This window comes from Heloderma suspectum, chromosome 4, assembly GCF_057233095.1.
Source record: "Heloderma suspectum isolate Gila_16-S chromosome 4, 16-S_ref, whole genome shotgun sequence".
NCBI lineage: Eukaryota > Metazoa > Chordata > Lepidosauria > Squamata > Helodermatidae > Heloderma > Heloderma suspectum.
In genome coordinates, this window is record NC_139461.1 from 62175620 (window position 1) to 62188171 (window position 12552).

The 12552-nt window shown below is 41.3% G+C and overlaps 1 protein-coding gene across 10 annotated transcripts in view; it reads left to right on the forward strand.

The window, feature by feature from the left end:
- The window catches only part of ASPH (aspartate beta-hydroxylase), a 198530-nt gene that overhangs the window by 72114 nt on the left and 113864 nt on the right, over positions 1 to 12552 (forward strand). For 6 of the 10 annotated variants that reach the window (XM_084849445.1, XM_084849446.1, XM_084849448.1 and 3 more), the window contains 6 exons: positions 1236 to 1286; positions 2881 to 2937; positions 5776 to 5820; positions 6664 to 6711; positions 8250 to 8288; positions 8894 to 8935. In XM_084849445.1, the coding sequence (XP_084705571.1) occupies positions 1236 to 1286; positions 2881 to 2937; positions 5776 to 5820; positions 6664 to 6711; positions 8250 to 8288; positions 8894 to 8935 (282 nt within the window). The remainder of the gene's footprint in view (positions 1 to 1235; positions 1287 to 2880; positions 2938 to 5775; positions 5821 to 6663; positions 6712 to 8249; positions 8289 to 8893; positions 8936 to 12552) is intronic. The other 4 variants (XM_084849447.1, XM_084849449.1, XM_084849441.1 and 1 more) reach the window with 1 other exon arrangement.

The following is a 12552-nucleotide window of genomic DNA, read 5'->3' on the forward strand; positions in this document are numbered from 1 at the left end:
TCTCTGATCCGTCCTCCTGGGAGACAGCATACCTGGTGAGTCCATGGGCCTTTGCGACATACTTGGGTTTCAATCCCACACAGCAAGGAGTCTCTCACTACTACCACTCTTCTCTTGTTGTTGTTGTAGGCCTTCGTTTCATTGCCTCTGCTTGACTGACCTTCAGCCTCTTGCTCACTCTCATTCAGGTTCCCCTTTAATTCATCCTCTGCAGGCTGTCCTCCAGTCTCATCCTCAAGTACCTGGTAATGGTTCCATAGTTTCTCTGCTTCCACTGGTGCAGAGCGGCATCTAGTTCTTCTGCTCCTAACTGTCACCCTTTCCAAGGAGTATCCTCTACAATTTTCCTCACCTCAGCATTTTCCTCTTCTGCCTCAGCTTGCTGTTGCTGTTCTAGCTTCTGTTCTTCACTTTGCTACTGTAGTTCCACCATTCTGTCCAAGAACTCTTTGTGTTCTCTTATTCCCTGGAGGGTCAACACTCGCTGCTCCAGTCCTCTTACTTTTTCTTCCAGCAGCATTGATCAACTTGCACTTGTTTCACATGTAGGCCATGTTGATCTCAGGCAAGAAAACAAACATTGCACAGACTTTGTAGGTCACCACCACTGGAGAGTCTTTTCCTTCTGTAGTCTCTGTTCTCTTTATGTTTCTAGCTTTCTGATTGTATTGGAATAGCCTGTGCTTTGTCCTCTGTTCACTGGAGGTTAACAACAGAGTCCCCTGGTATGGAAGTGTGTGTTACAAGAAAAAGAACTAAAAAGAAAATGTTAAGGGCCTCCTCCTTGACCTCCCCTGTCAAACTCCTGTTTGCTCTCCCTGTTTGCTCGCTCTGATAGCTCGCTCTCTGGGAGCTTGCTTGCTTGTACAGCCCCTAGACCAGCTGGAGCAGCTTCTGCTGCTCAGCTAGGAGGCGGGAAACGAGTGGAAGAAGGAGTGGAAGAAAACACACATGGTCCTGTGGAACATTCCCTGTTGTTAAATCGGGTAGGCAACTTCCAGATGATGTGGGCAGTGTGCGTCTATGCATTCATGTGTGTGTGCAAAAAGGGCCAGAGGGCTGCATGTGGCCCCCCTTACATTATTCCATTAATGTAGTTCCATTATTCTGTCCAGACCAGGCCTTTATAAACATAAACTGGTATATTAGTTTAGTTCTTGTCTGAAACTTGGCAGTGTTTTCTGTTAACTTTATGTACATTACAACAAAACCTTGTTCTTTTTTCTTCTTTTCAGAACAGGCAAGTGACTATCAGCCACGAGAGCCTGAAGAAGATGATACTGACGGTATGTCTCTTTGTCATAGTTGCTTTGAGAAGTTTGGATGTGTCATCAAAGGATGAACATGCAGTATGAACTGATCCTAAATATCTCCAATTTACCCTAAATATCTCCAATTCATATATAACACACTTAGCATTAAACATCATATTGTGAAAATGTAAATATGATGGAACATATGAAGTATTAATTTTCAACTAGTGGACCACAGCTTAACGTTAGATGGATTGCACTGCCATTCCCCATTTTTATTTAATTTAAGGAAAACCTCTACTCAGTGAGATGGGGTTGACGCATGGGTGAGACATTCAGAGCGAAATGGCGTATAGAGGCAGCCCACTCTAGGTTTAGTGGTAGTATGATTAGTACACATGCACACCCTGTAATGCAAGCAGTAGTGCACCCAGAAGACCAATATAGTTGTAGAAATGGCTATGACAACTTATCTTTCATGGAACAGGGTCTGTATAAATTCCTGTTGCGAGCAAAAAGATAAAATACTATCTCAATGCTGCCACTGGAGGCAACAATTCTGTGTCAAACTGTGTGCAGAGGAACATGACTAGAATGCGCTTCTGCAGTCTGGGTAGAAGGAAAGGAGAGCCTACAAATAGGGTGGTATGCCCATAGAGAGAGAGACAAAGGAAGAGAGATTGAAAAGAAAGAGAGATTGAAAGAAAATGCATACATTAGAATTTTAATGTGGGTCCCGTGCTGGAGACTAGGGGTTGGGATGCCAGCTCAAAACAGTTGAAGATCACTGATCTGAACAAATAATGGTAGTTCAAAACACTTAGGCTTGTTGGAATCTGTGGCTTAGATTCAGGGTTACACATGTGTAGTGGAGCTCGTAGAAGCAGACCTCCCCTCCCACTCCTTCTCACAACAGCCCCCCGCCTCTCCTGAAAATGCTGTATGAAGGGTTGGGGAACCCTGCTGAATGGGGAGTCCTGTGGCACTGCAAAAAGGCGAGGTCCTTGAAAATTGAGCAGAACCATCTTCTGCAAGAGGGAGCTCCGCTCATGGAGATTGCCTCTGCTTGATTTTCAGGGACCTTCCCCTTCTCCCTTAGCCCTTCTCACTACAGCTCCCCCCTCAAACCCTTTGTGTAGTGTTTTCACAAACAGTGAAACAGTTAGTGGAGGGGCTGCCGTGGGAGGGAAGGGATGGAGACGTTGCACACACATAACTCTTGATCGAACCCAATATGTATTCATTAGTTAATTCAGGCCAAAGTCCTATACATTGTTACGCAGCAGTAAGTCCCATTGAACTGAATTGGTCTTCCAAGTTAATGTTATAGGATTGTCCTGTTAAATGGATAAGTGGGGCACTGGGATTAAAGGTTTTGAGGTAATATCTATTACCACTGTCTTTATTTGGCAGTATCGATTCTGTTGTTGAAAGGAACATTCTGCTCCAGACTTTTCATGGCTACTGTTGATCAGAGCTGGGCATTCCCCATTTTATTGTATAGTTTTCTTCCCCATTAACTTGCTTCCCTGACCTTAACTATGATATCAAACAAATTTAACCCCTCCTTCTCTGACAGTGGTATTAATGGCTTCTTCTTGTGTAATATAAACTTCTTAATTTTCAGTTACACATGAATATCATACACATGTGGAAGAAGGCACATATGAACCAGAAGGCCCAGGTTTGTTTGATTAATACTCATTCATGTAAACATAATTTGTACTAATAGAAAATATATGTTTGTTTCTTTATGTTTAAACTATGTGGTGGACAATAGCACCATCTGTAAGTGTAGACCAGGGGGCTCCAACTTTTTGAGCCTGTGGGCACATTTTGAAAAAATGCCTTGGGCAGCACCATAAATAAGCTGCTTAGGAGGGTGGATGGCCAGTCACAAAAACATCACTGAATTATCCTGCACAAACTGAGACACAAGCAAAGGGCTCTTCATTCTCATTCAGTGTAGACAGCAACAGAGGCTTTGGCACAGCCCTTGTTTTAGGAGCCTTAGCTGTGTGTGTGTGTGTGTGTGTGTGTGTGTGTGTGTATCTTTGCGATCAAGGACTTTGGGGACTGAATTGGCCCCCAGGACTCCAATTGCCTATCCCTAATGCATGCTCTCACATATATTTCTTATATTTCGAACATCAGATCTTTCTCATACAGTTATTCTATCTATTGTGTAAGAATTTACAAACTGTGATCAAATTTCCCCATAACCAAAGGGCAATTAAGTTAAGGCAAGCTTTCAGTGATTAACCCTTGAGCTTCTCTTCTAAACCCTTAAACATTACTTAACATTCTGTTTAAATGTGAGACCATAACAGGTTACTGTTATGTTCCTTGTTTCTTAAGGTCTACAAGCCATAGAAAAATATGTCTGATTTTAAGTCTGTGATCCTGTGCACACTTACTTGGAGCAAGCCCCACTGAGCACAATGAAGCTTACTTCTAAATAAACATGCATAGGAATGGGGTGAGCGGTCACAGTGGCTTATTGTGTCATGCAAATCTGGCGAAGGTAGCTTAAGCGAGGGTTAAACAACCCACACATAACCCATGGGCTAAGTGTTGTCCAGTACATGAGATGACAGACTTAACTGAAAAGACTTCACAAAACTGAGTGAATAACAATGCTTAGTGTAATATGGCAACAAGAACTCTCTAGGGCTGAGAAGTCAAGATTATTTTAGCATTGGCTAGTAATAAGCAGCCTAATTGTTACAATATGAAGCAAGGGGAAGAGAGATGATTAGTCTTTGAAAGTGATTGCTGTATATGGCTGCTTTAATCTGTTTTAAGAATGGTTTTTAATTAAAGCTGATGAGAAGAGGAATGTCAGATGTTCAAAGTATGTGCCTTGTTTAAGTGCTGTGTGATGAGCGAAGGCTGTTCTTTATTACTCATTTCTGTTTTGCATTGGAACAATATTAAAAATAAAAATACTGATTTAGTATGTTGAAAGGGGGGGCTTAAATCTATCAGCTTTCTATGTTATATATATATAACAAGCAGGATAACATTAATTTAGATTTGTTTGTTTGTTTGACTTGTACCCTGTCTTCCTACCAAGAAAAATGGCACTCAAGAGTGGCTTACAGTCACTAATAAAATCTGATAAAAACAATAATAAAACAAATACATACACAATTAAAAACACAACAGTAACAGAGTAAAAACAGCATCCAACCCAACAGACTCGCTTACATACCAAAGGCCTACTTGAATATAAAGGTCTTTGCTGCCAGCGGATGGACAGCAGAGAGGTAGCAAACCTAGCCTCCCTCAGCAGGGAGCGGCCACCAAGAAGGTCCTCTTTTTGCATTGCCACCAAACATGCATCAGAAAGTGGCAGTCTTAAAAGAAGGGCCTTTCCCAAAGATCTTGGGACCTGGGCAGCTTTGTACAGGAGAAGGCGGTCTTTCAGATAGCCTGGTCCCAGGCTATGTAGGACTTTATAGATCATAAGCAGTACTTTGAATTCTGCCCAGAAACAGACTGGTAGCCAGTGAAGCTGTTATAAGAAGGGAGTCATGTGCTCCCTGTAGTCAGCTCCAGTCACCAGTCTGTCTGCAGCATTCTGGACCAGCAGAAGTTTCTGAACAGTTTTCAAAGGCAGCCCTACATAGAGCATGTTACAGTAGTCCAATGGGATGTAACTAAGGCATGTGTGACCATGGCCAGATCAGACATCTCTGGGAACAGGCACATTTGGCGCACTAGCGTCAGATGTGCAGATGTACTCCTGGTCACTGCTGAAACCTGGGCATCCAGGTTCAAGGCTGAGTCCAGAAGCACACCCAAACTGGGAGCCCGAGTCTTCAGGGAGAGCATAAACCCATCCAGCACAGGTTGAATCCCTATTCCCCGATCTGCCTTTTGACTAACCAGGAACACCTCTGTCTTGTCTGGATTTATTTGCCTTCATCCAGTCCATTACTGACATCAGACACCAGTTTAGGACTAGAACAGCTTCCTTGGATTTGGATCAACAAGAGAGATTGAGTTGGTGTCATCAGTATACTGGTGATACCAAACCCCCAAACTCTCGAAAATCTCTCCCAGAGGTTTCAAGTATATGTCAATAGCATGGGGGATAAGATGGAACCCTGAGGAACACGACTGGTCAATGGCCATGACATTGAACAGGAATCCCCCAGCACCACCTTCTGATATTGCTCCTCCCCCCAAGCCCCTGGTAGCCTCTTAACCAGGGGGTGGGGACTGCAGGGAGTCCAAGCCTCCACAGGCTGGATGGGGAACTTCCACAGACAGGATTGGGCCTCCAAGCTGGAAGTTCCCCATCCCAGGTTTAGTCCTAAACATGTTGATCTCTAGGTTTGTTGGTCCCTTTGTAGCTGTAACATCCAAAAAGTGTTTGGAGAGACTAAGGTACAGGAAAGCTGGTGCATTCCTTATCCCTCTCCCCTAATACACTCAACAATCAACCAACCACATAAGACTTTGTGTCTATTGTAATTTGAAGCAAAACTACAATGAGTTTGTCTGTCTTTCATAGATGATGCAGAACTAACTCTAGAAGATGCCCTGGAGCATAAAACAGGTATTGCACAGAAGTCTTCAGTTTTATATATTTTACATATATAAATATATTTATTTCACTTGTTTTTTAAAGCTGGATTCCACCGAAATTAAAATTCAAGTTATACCATCCAATAGAGTATTCTGTGGACATTTCACAAGCTTATGCTGTGACTTGTGTTAAAGGAATCGAAAAGTACATATTTTACTCATCTAGCTGAACTGACATCTTCCTCTAAGACCTGGTCCTGGCTGGCTTGCTATGTTTTTTTTTTTCTGGGGAGCAGAAGCAGTGGTGGCAGGCCAAAGACTGTGTAGACCATGTCTCTCTCTTGACAGTGAATGTGTGAGAAAGACTCAGTCCTTCCACACAAAAATCCACTCCTAATTACCCCATACTGTCATAATTTCAGCAGTATAATCTAGGGCAAGTGGGGAGTCATTTTGTTGCTGCTGTTAAACAATTGGGAGTCAGATATCCCTCCCAATCTACTACAAATTACCCAGAGATCTACCAGTAGATTCATCTCTACCTTCTGCTCACCCCTGAGCTCAATCTGTGAAGCAACAGCATCTTTAGCTTGCCATGGTTATATGAAGAGAATCCCCATCCCTTCTTTTGACCTTCTTGTTTTCATCTGTGCCCTTGCCAGCTGGCATGTGCTACCAATACACACACTCATGATGTTGGCTGTGTAAATATTCCAGCTTCCGGGAGCTCTGTGGGCTACTTAATTGGTTTTGCCTGCTTTGTTGCCTGCTATGCCTGTCTCTTGGCTAGAAAGTGGATTCTAAGATGTGGTTTCTAAGGAAGAATACACAGCAGCAGATTTTTTGCATACCTTAACATTCTGCTTATTTGCAGAATCTCTTCCAGAAGGTACAGAACAGCGAGACTATGTGGATGAAAGTGGTATGTTGTTTTGTGGCTTTATGGCAATACTATATTAAGACAGTGATTATGAGTAGGGCATTATTTTTCATAACTCAGCTGTAATGCTAAATATGTAAAATAACACTTTAAGACCTCTTCATATGCATACCAAGTTGGTCTTGAGCACTTTCCCATGGTACTTTTCCCATGCTGCCGAATTGTATGTATGAATACTGCATTCAAGGTGTGGAGGTGTTCACATAGGTCTTTCTCAAATGATTGGTACCATCCTTTCTAGTGGTGCTCTGATTGGGTGGAAAAGACCTATGGCATGGTATTCATATATATGGAATAATACCACAGAGAAGCAGCACACAAAATAGCGTGTGTGAAAAGAGCCATAGACTAATCAATTTCTGTGTCTGTGTTTTCAAGTACTGAAACCCAGACACTTATATAGAAATCATTTATGACTACTAGTTACAATATTTATTTACCTAAAATATTAAGCTTTAATCAGCAATAAATAGAACATAGATGTTACAGTGAAAATTGTCATTGTCCGTGAGCATTTTCTTTCTCTGTTCCCAATATAAAATAATATTTGCTATGTGCAAAGGCAGTTCAGTTCGTAATGATTTTGGGAGGGCACCTACTAATAGCTTTCCTGCATATTTTATTTCTAATGGGAATATACTATGCTGAGGGACCACATTTTTCTGAAAGAAAGTGGATAATCCCAAAGTGAAGTGTTAATCTCCGTTTGCTAGTTGTAGTTGTGTCATAAAAAGGACTAGTTCTAACTATAAAATGTCTAGTTCCTTTCTGTGGTATAACCAGTGCAGCCTAGGGACCTTTGTAGGTCCAGGAAGACAAGCTCACTGTTGCTTCTAGCACTCACACACCTAGTGCTAGTTCAGTGCCTCCTCTTCTTTCCTTACTCCGTTACGGCACAATCCTGTACATGTTTAGTAAGAAGTAAAACCCACTGTGTTTGATGGGGTTTACTCTCTAGTAAGTGTGTTTAGGATTGCAACCTTAGTTTCTTTCCCACTTCCCAGAAGGGTCCTTGTATAAGCTATGTATGCCCTGTAAGACCTTCCTGATCTAAGAAAGTGCACCACTGTGCTGAGATATTCAGGATGCCCCAGTGTTTGGAAGCCCTAGGCCATTGTTTCTGGAATTCCCACTGCTTCTCCATCATCCACAGTAAAGGCCAGGAGCATTCTAGCTCCCATAAATGCATGTGTGCATCTATTCCCTTCCCTCCATCAGTGTTCAAGATCCCCCTTCTTGTCTTGGCATCCAGTCCACCACCTCACAATAACTTAATAAAAAATACAGTGTGTTCCAGCCTTAATTACTTAACACAAAGTAAGTAGTTGGTAACTGTTTTGCATGGCAGTTATTTAAAAACCAACAAACATATGCAATCTGAATAGTCATTTCTATTCCTAGCATTCATGGTACTTGATCTTGCACAAAGGAAAATTGTGATTTTGTTGGTTTTTTTCTTTATTAACTCAACTATTGTGCCAGTCCAGTTTTTTAATGTTAAATTATGCAATCTTTTTTAGAATCAGAAAATGAAGATTTTATTGAGGCTCAGGATACAGGTAAATTGCTTGTGACCTAGTATGAAAAATATTGACCCTCCACTAATTGTTTGCCTAATTCTTCCTTTGCACTCTCAGTACACACACTGAGCACTGAATAAGTCAGTTCCCACATCATTTGTGTACAGATGAGCCAGGAAATGCATTTAATGTATTATTCTTCAGTTTCAAAAATGAGTAGTAGCAAATTATATCTCTGTTCTTCTACTGTGCTCCTAGGGCCTGAAAGAATTTGTAGTTGCAAGAAAGACAAGTTGAATTCTGTCAGCATGCTTCTGATCAATGATATATATTAATTCCTTTGATGCAACTCCTCCAGTTGATATTTTTTAAGAGCCTAGCTACACATTACGTATAAACATGTGTAACAGAACCCTGATGACTGGTTTTGAGGTTTTTGATGAAAAGCAGCCTTGGGTTGCTTCTCTGTTCCAAATTGCATCCTCCTCAAGCCACTTAGTTCTCTCTATCCTATGAGTTCCAGCCACACTTTTGCGAGAGCATTGACCTTCAATGTATTCAGTCTCTTTCCCTTAATGTACATGGTATCGGACCTGGCTTCTTTTTTTCTTCTGAACAAGATTACAATGTTCTTCTGTTTTCAGATGGTGAACCTTTAACTGAACATTATTATGAAAATATACAAGGTGAAAATATAATACTTATTTTAACTAAAAGCATTATGCTTATTGCTGGATTGAATACAGATACCCTACTTAGTAGCAGCTGCAGTGTCGACCTCTCAGGTCCACTTGAAATATGAACAAAATCTTGCATACAAAGCACAGCTACATAGGAAATAGCATAGAACTTTATCTGTGTATTATCAGTGTGGTGATTGTCTGTCTTTTGCAGTAATTTGTGCATAGTGTACATATCCTAGGAAACTATAGTTGAATATGGCTTCCCATGTGGGTTGTTGTTGTTGTTCAGTCGTTAAGTTGTGTCCGACCCTTCGTGACCATAGCACGCCAGGCCTTCCTGTCCTCTGCTCTCTCCCAGAGTGTGCTCAAATACATATTCATTGCATCGGTGATGCTATCTAGCCATCTCATCCTCTGCCGTCCCCTTTTCCTTTTGCCTTCAGTCTTTCCCAGCATCAGGGTCTTTTCCAGGGAGTTTTCTGTTCGCATTAGGTGGCCAAGATATTTGAGCTTCAGCTTCAGTATCTGTCCTTCCAATGAGCACTCAGGGTTGATTTCCTTTAGGATGGACTGATTTGACCTCCTTGCGGTCCAGAAGACTCGTGGATATACAACGTGAAATACACGTGTACAGCTATCACATTTGACTATCAATTCCTAAACAGCAACATTATCTCATTCATCAAATATTGTCACATTTGAAGTGACTCTCAGTTGCATTCCCTGAATACATAGAAGCTATAAAATACTTTTTGCCTCTGAGTTGTACTGGTGAGATGCTCCCAGCTGTATCTTAAAACAAATTCTTCCAGATAACCTATCCTTGTAAGTATTCCTTTGATTTAATTAGTTTTGTTTTTCCAAAGTCTAAGGAATTTATTTCTCGTATATCTTAACGGAGCCAGTTGACAGCACTGAACAAAGACTTGAAAGTGAGCATTCTGGAAATCTTAGTGAAAGAAAATAATGTAGAAAATGTGCCATATTCATATTTTCTGCCTTTCTTTCATTGGTCCCTAGAGACAGTTGAGATAATTACTGCTATCGCCTATTAACACTAGCAGGGAAATATTGGCAAGGTAGCTCCAAGACTGGCCAAAAACATTTTGGTACCTGGGATACAAATCCAAATGACATCTGATCCTCCCCAAAACTAGTAGCACCCCGAACTCTACTGATATCTGTAAAAGAGTCACTGTTCCACAGGCATATTATATGCCATTAAATTCTGTGAATATGTGAAATTAACAAGATGCAGGTGCCTTTTTACTACTAGCACTCTTTCCTTTTTATCTTCCCCATTCTTTGCATCTCTCTATCACCATTACACCACCCAAAGAAGTTATATAATCCAATAACATTACATTTAACAAATAGGATTGCTGCCTTTTTTTTACTGGTCTTGCTCCCACGCCTTTGACAGCAGCCTGACATGCAGAGTCAAATAGATGAAGCCTTTCCCACTGCTTATCTCCATGCTAGGAAAAGTTTCACTGGTTTTCTTTTGTCAAGCTGCTATTAAAGGCAAGGAGCAGGGCTAGTAAAAAAAGGATGGTACCTCTGTTAACAAGAATATAGAGGTACATATGTCATTGAAGTCAGATTAGTCATTCATTTTAACGCTCTTGACCTTATCAGGCCACTGTTAGAATAGCACTGTGGATACCTCTACATTTGAAATTGTTCCTATAGATGAAATTCTACAATAGTCGTTGTGAATATGGAACAAGTAGTGGTACTTAAATCTAGATTCATAAACATGGATATTTAGCACCCATGCTATGTTTGGGGCTCCTAAGAAACTGCTAAACCACATTATCATGAAAAAGCAAACATTTTGGACAGCTGCACAGAATTATAACAATTACTTTGGCTAGAGCTATACACAAAATCTGTTTTCAATATCAAGATTGAGACTTGGAGTATGTGAAGTAATAATAAAGAAAAGTGCTTCGTAGCATATGCCTTCTCCTTGCCACTGAATGTTCCTAACACCACAAAATTATTAGTTGATTTCCAGGCTGGATTAAGTTCTGTTACCCGCACCGCCTCCTTTTATTTTTTAAGTAAGTGGGTATAATGGTTTGCTCATGGGCAGTCTGTGGTTCCACATTGTGGCAGAATTGCTACTGGAACTTAATTGTACTGAATTGTACCCAATTTCCTTCTATCCCATCTAATACCAGCAAGTCTGTGGCACAAAAAAGGAGACCCTCAGATGGCAGTCCTACATATGCATATGTGGAAGTAAGCCTTATGGAATTCAGCAGGATGTACTTCTGAGTAAACATGCTTAAATCTGGTTTATAAGGCTGCAGTTTACAAGCTTACATTCACTGAGACTTAACTTCTGGGTAAACATGTTTAAGATCTGTCTGTGAGATGCAAGAGCAAACTACTACAATAGATGACCACTGAGTTTCCACAAGCCAGCAATTTCTAAATGCTCTCCCTCAAACAAAGACAGTTTTAAAGGCCAATCAGCAGAAAACACTCAGAAAACAATCACTCACAACCCAGCTTTTTGGGGGTACATAAAAATTAAAGGAGACTTCACCCCCTTCACAGCAACTTGCAGCTCTGAAGGAAGATCAGGTCAAAGTTGTCGTTGTCGTTGTCATTGTTCAGTCATTCAATCGTGTCCGACTCGTTGTGACCCCATGGTCATAGCATGCCAGGCCTTCCTGTCCTCCACTCTCTCCCGGAGCGTGCTCAAGTCCATATTCATTGCATCAGTGATGCTATCTAGCCATCTCATCCTCTGCCGTCCCCTTCCCCTTTTGCCTTCAGTCTTTCCCAGCTTCAGGGTCTTTTCCAGGGATTTTTTTCTTCACATTAGGTGGCCAAAATATTTGAGCTTCAGCTTCAGTATCTGTCCTTCCAATGAGCACTCAGGGTTGATTTCCTTTAGGATGGACTGATTTGACCTCCTTGCAGTCCAGGGGACTCATAAGAGTCTTCTCCAGCACCACAGTTCGAAAGCATCAATTCTTCGGCGCTCAGCCTTCCTTATAGTCCAGCTCTCACAGCCATACGTTGCTACTGGGAAAGCCATAGTTTTGATTATACGAATCTTTGTCAGCAAGGTGATGTCTCTGCTTCTTACTATGCTGTCTAGGTTTGCCATAGCTTTCCTCCCAAGGAGCAAGCGTCTTTTAATGTCATGGCTACAGTCACCATCTGCGGTGATCTTGGAGCCCAAGAAAATAAAAATCACCCACACACAAACAAGACACTTCTAGTTCTTTTCCAAAAAAGAATCATTCTCTTTGTTCCTTTCTGTTCCCATCCCATCCCAAAGAAGATGTTTTGCCGCAGTTACTTACAGTTTCTGCTATATTGTTTCTCCCCTGACACCAGAGTTACCAAAAGAAGTTGGGCAGAATAGAGTCTGTAGATAGAATCCATGTCCAAAGTCTGATCAAATCCATCTGTTCAGCATTCTCTAAGTTCTTAGGTCACAAACTGGGAGTGCATCTCCCACTATTGACTTAGATTGATAAATAGCCCACCCTTCAACAGGTTTCCAGGCAGCTTACAAAAAGTTAAAGTTACAGTAAAACAACAAAAACATGAAAACTCCACAATATAAAAGCCGTATAAAAGCCAGTTAGCAAAAT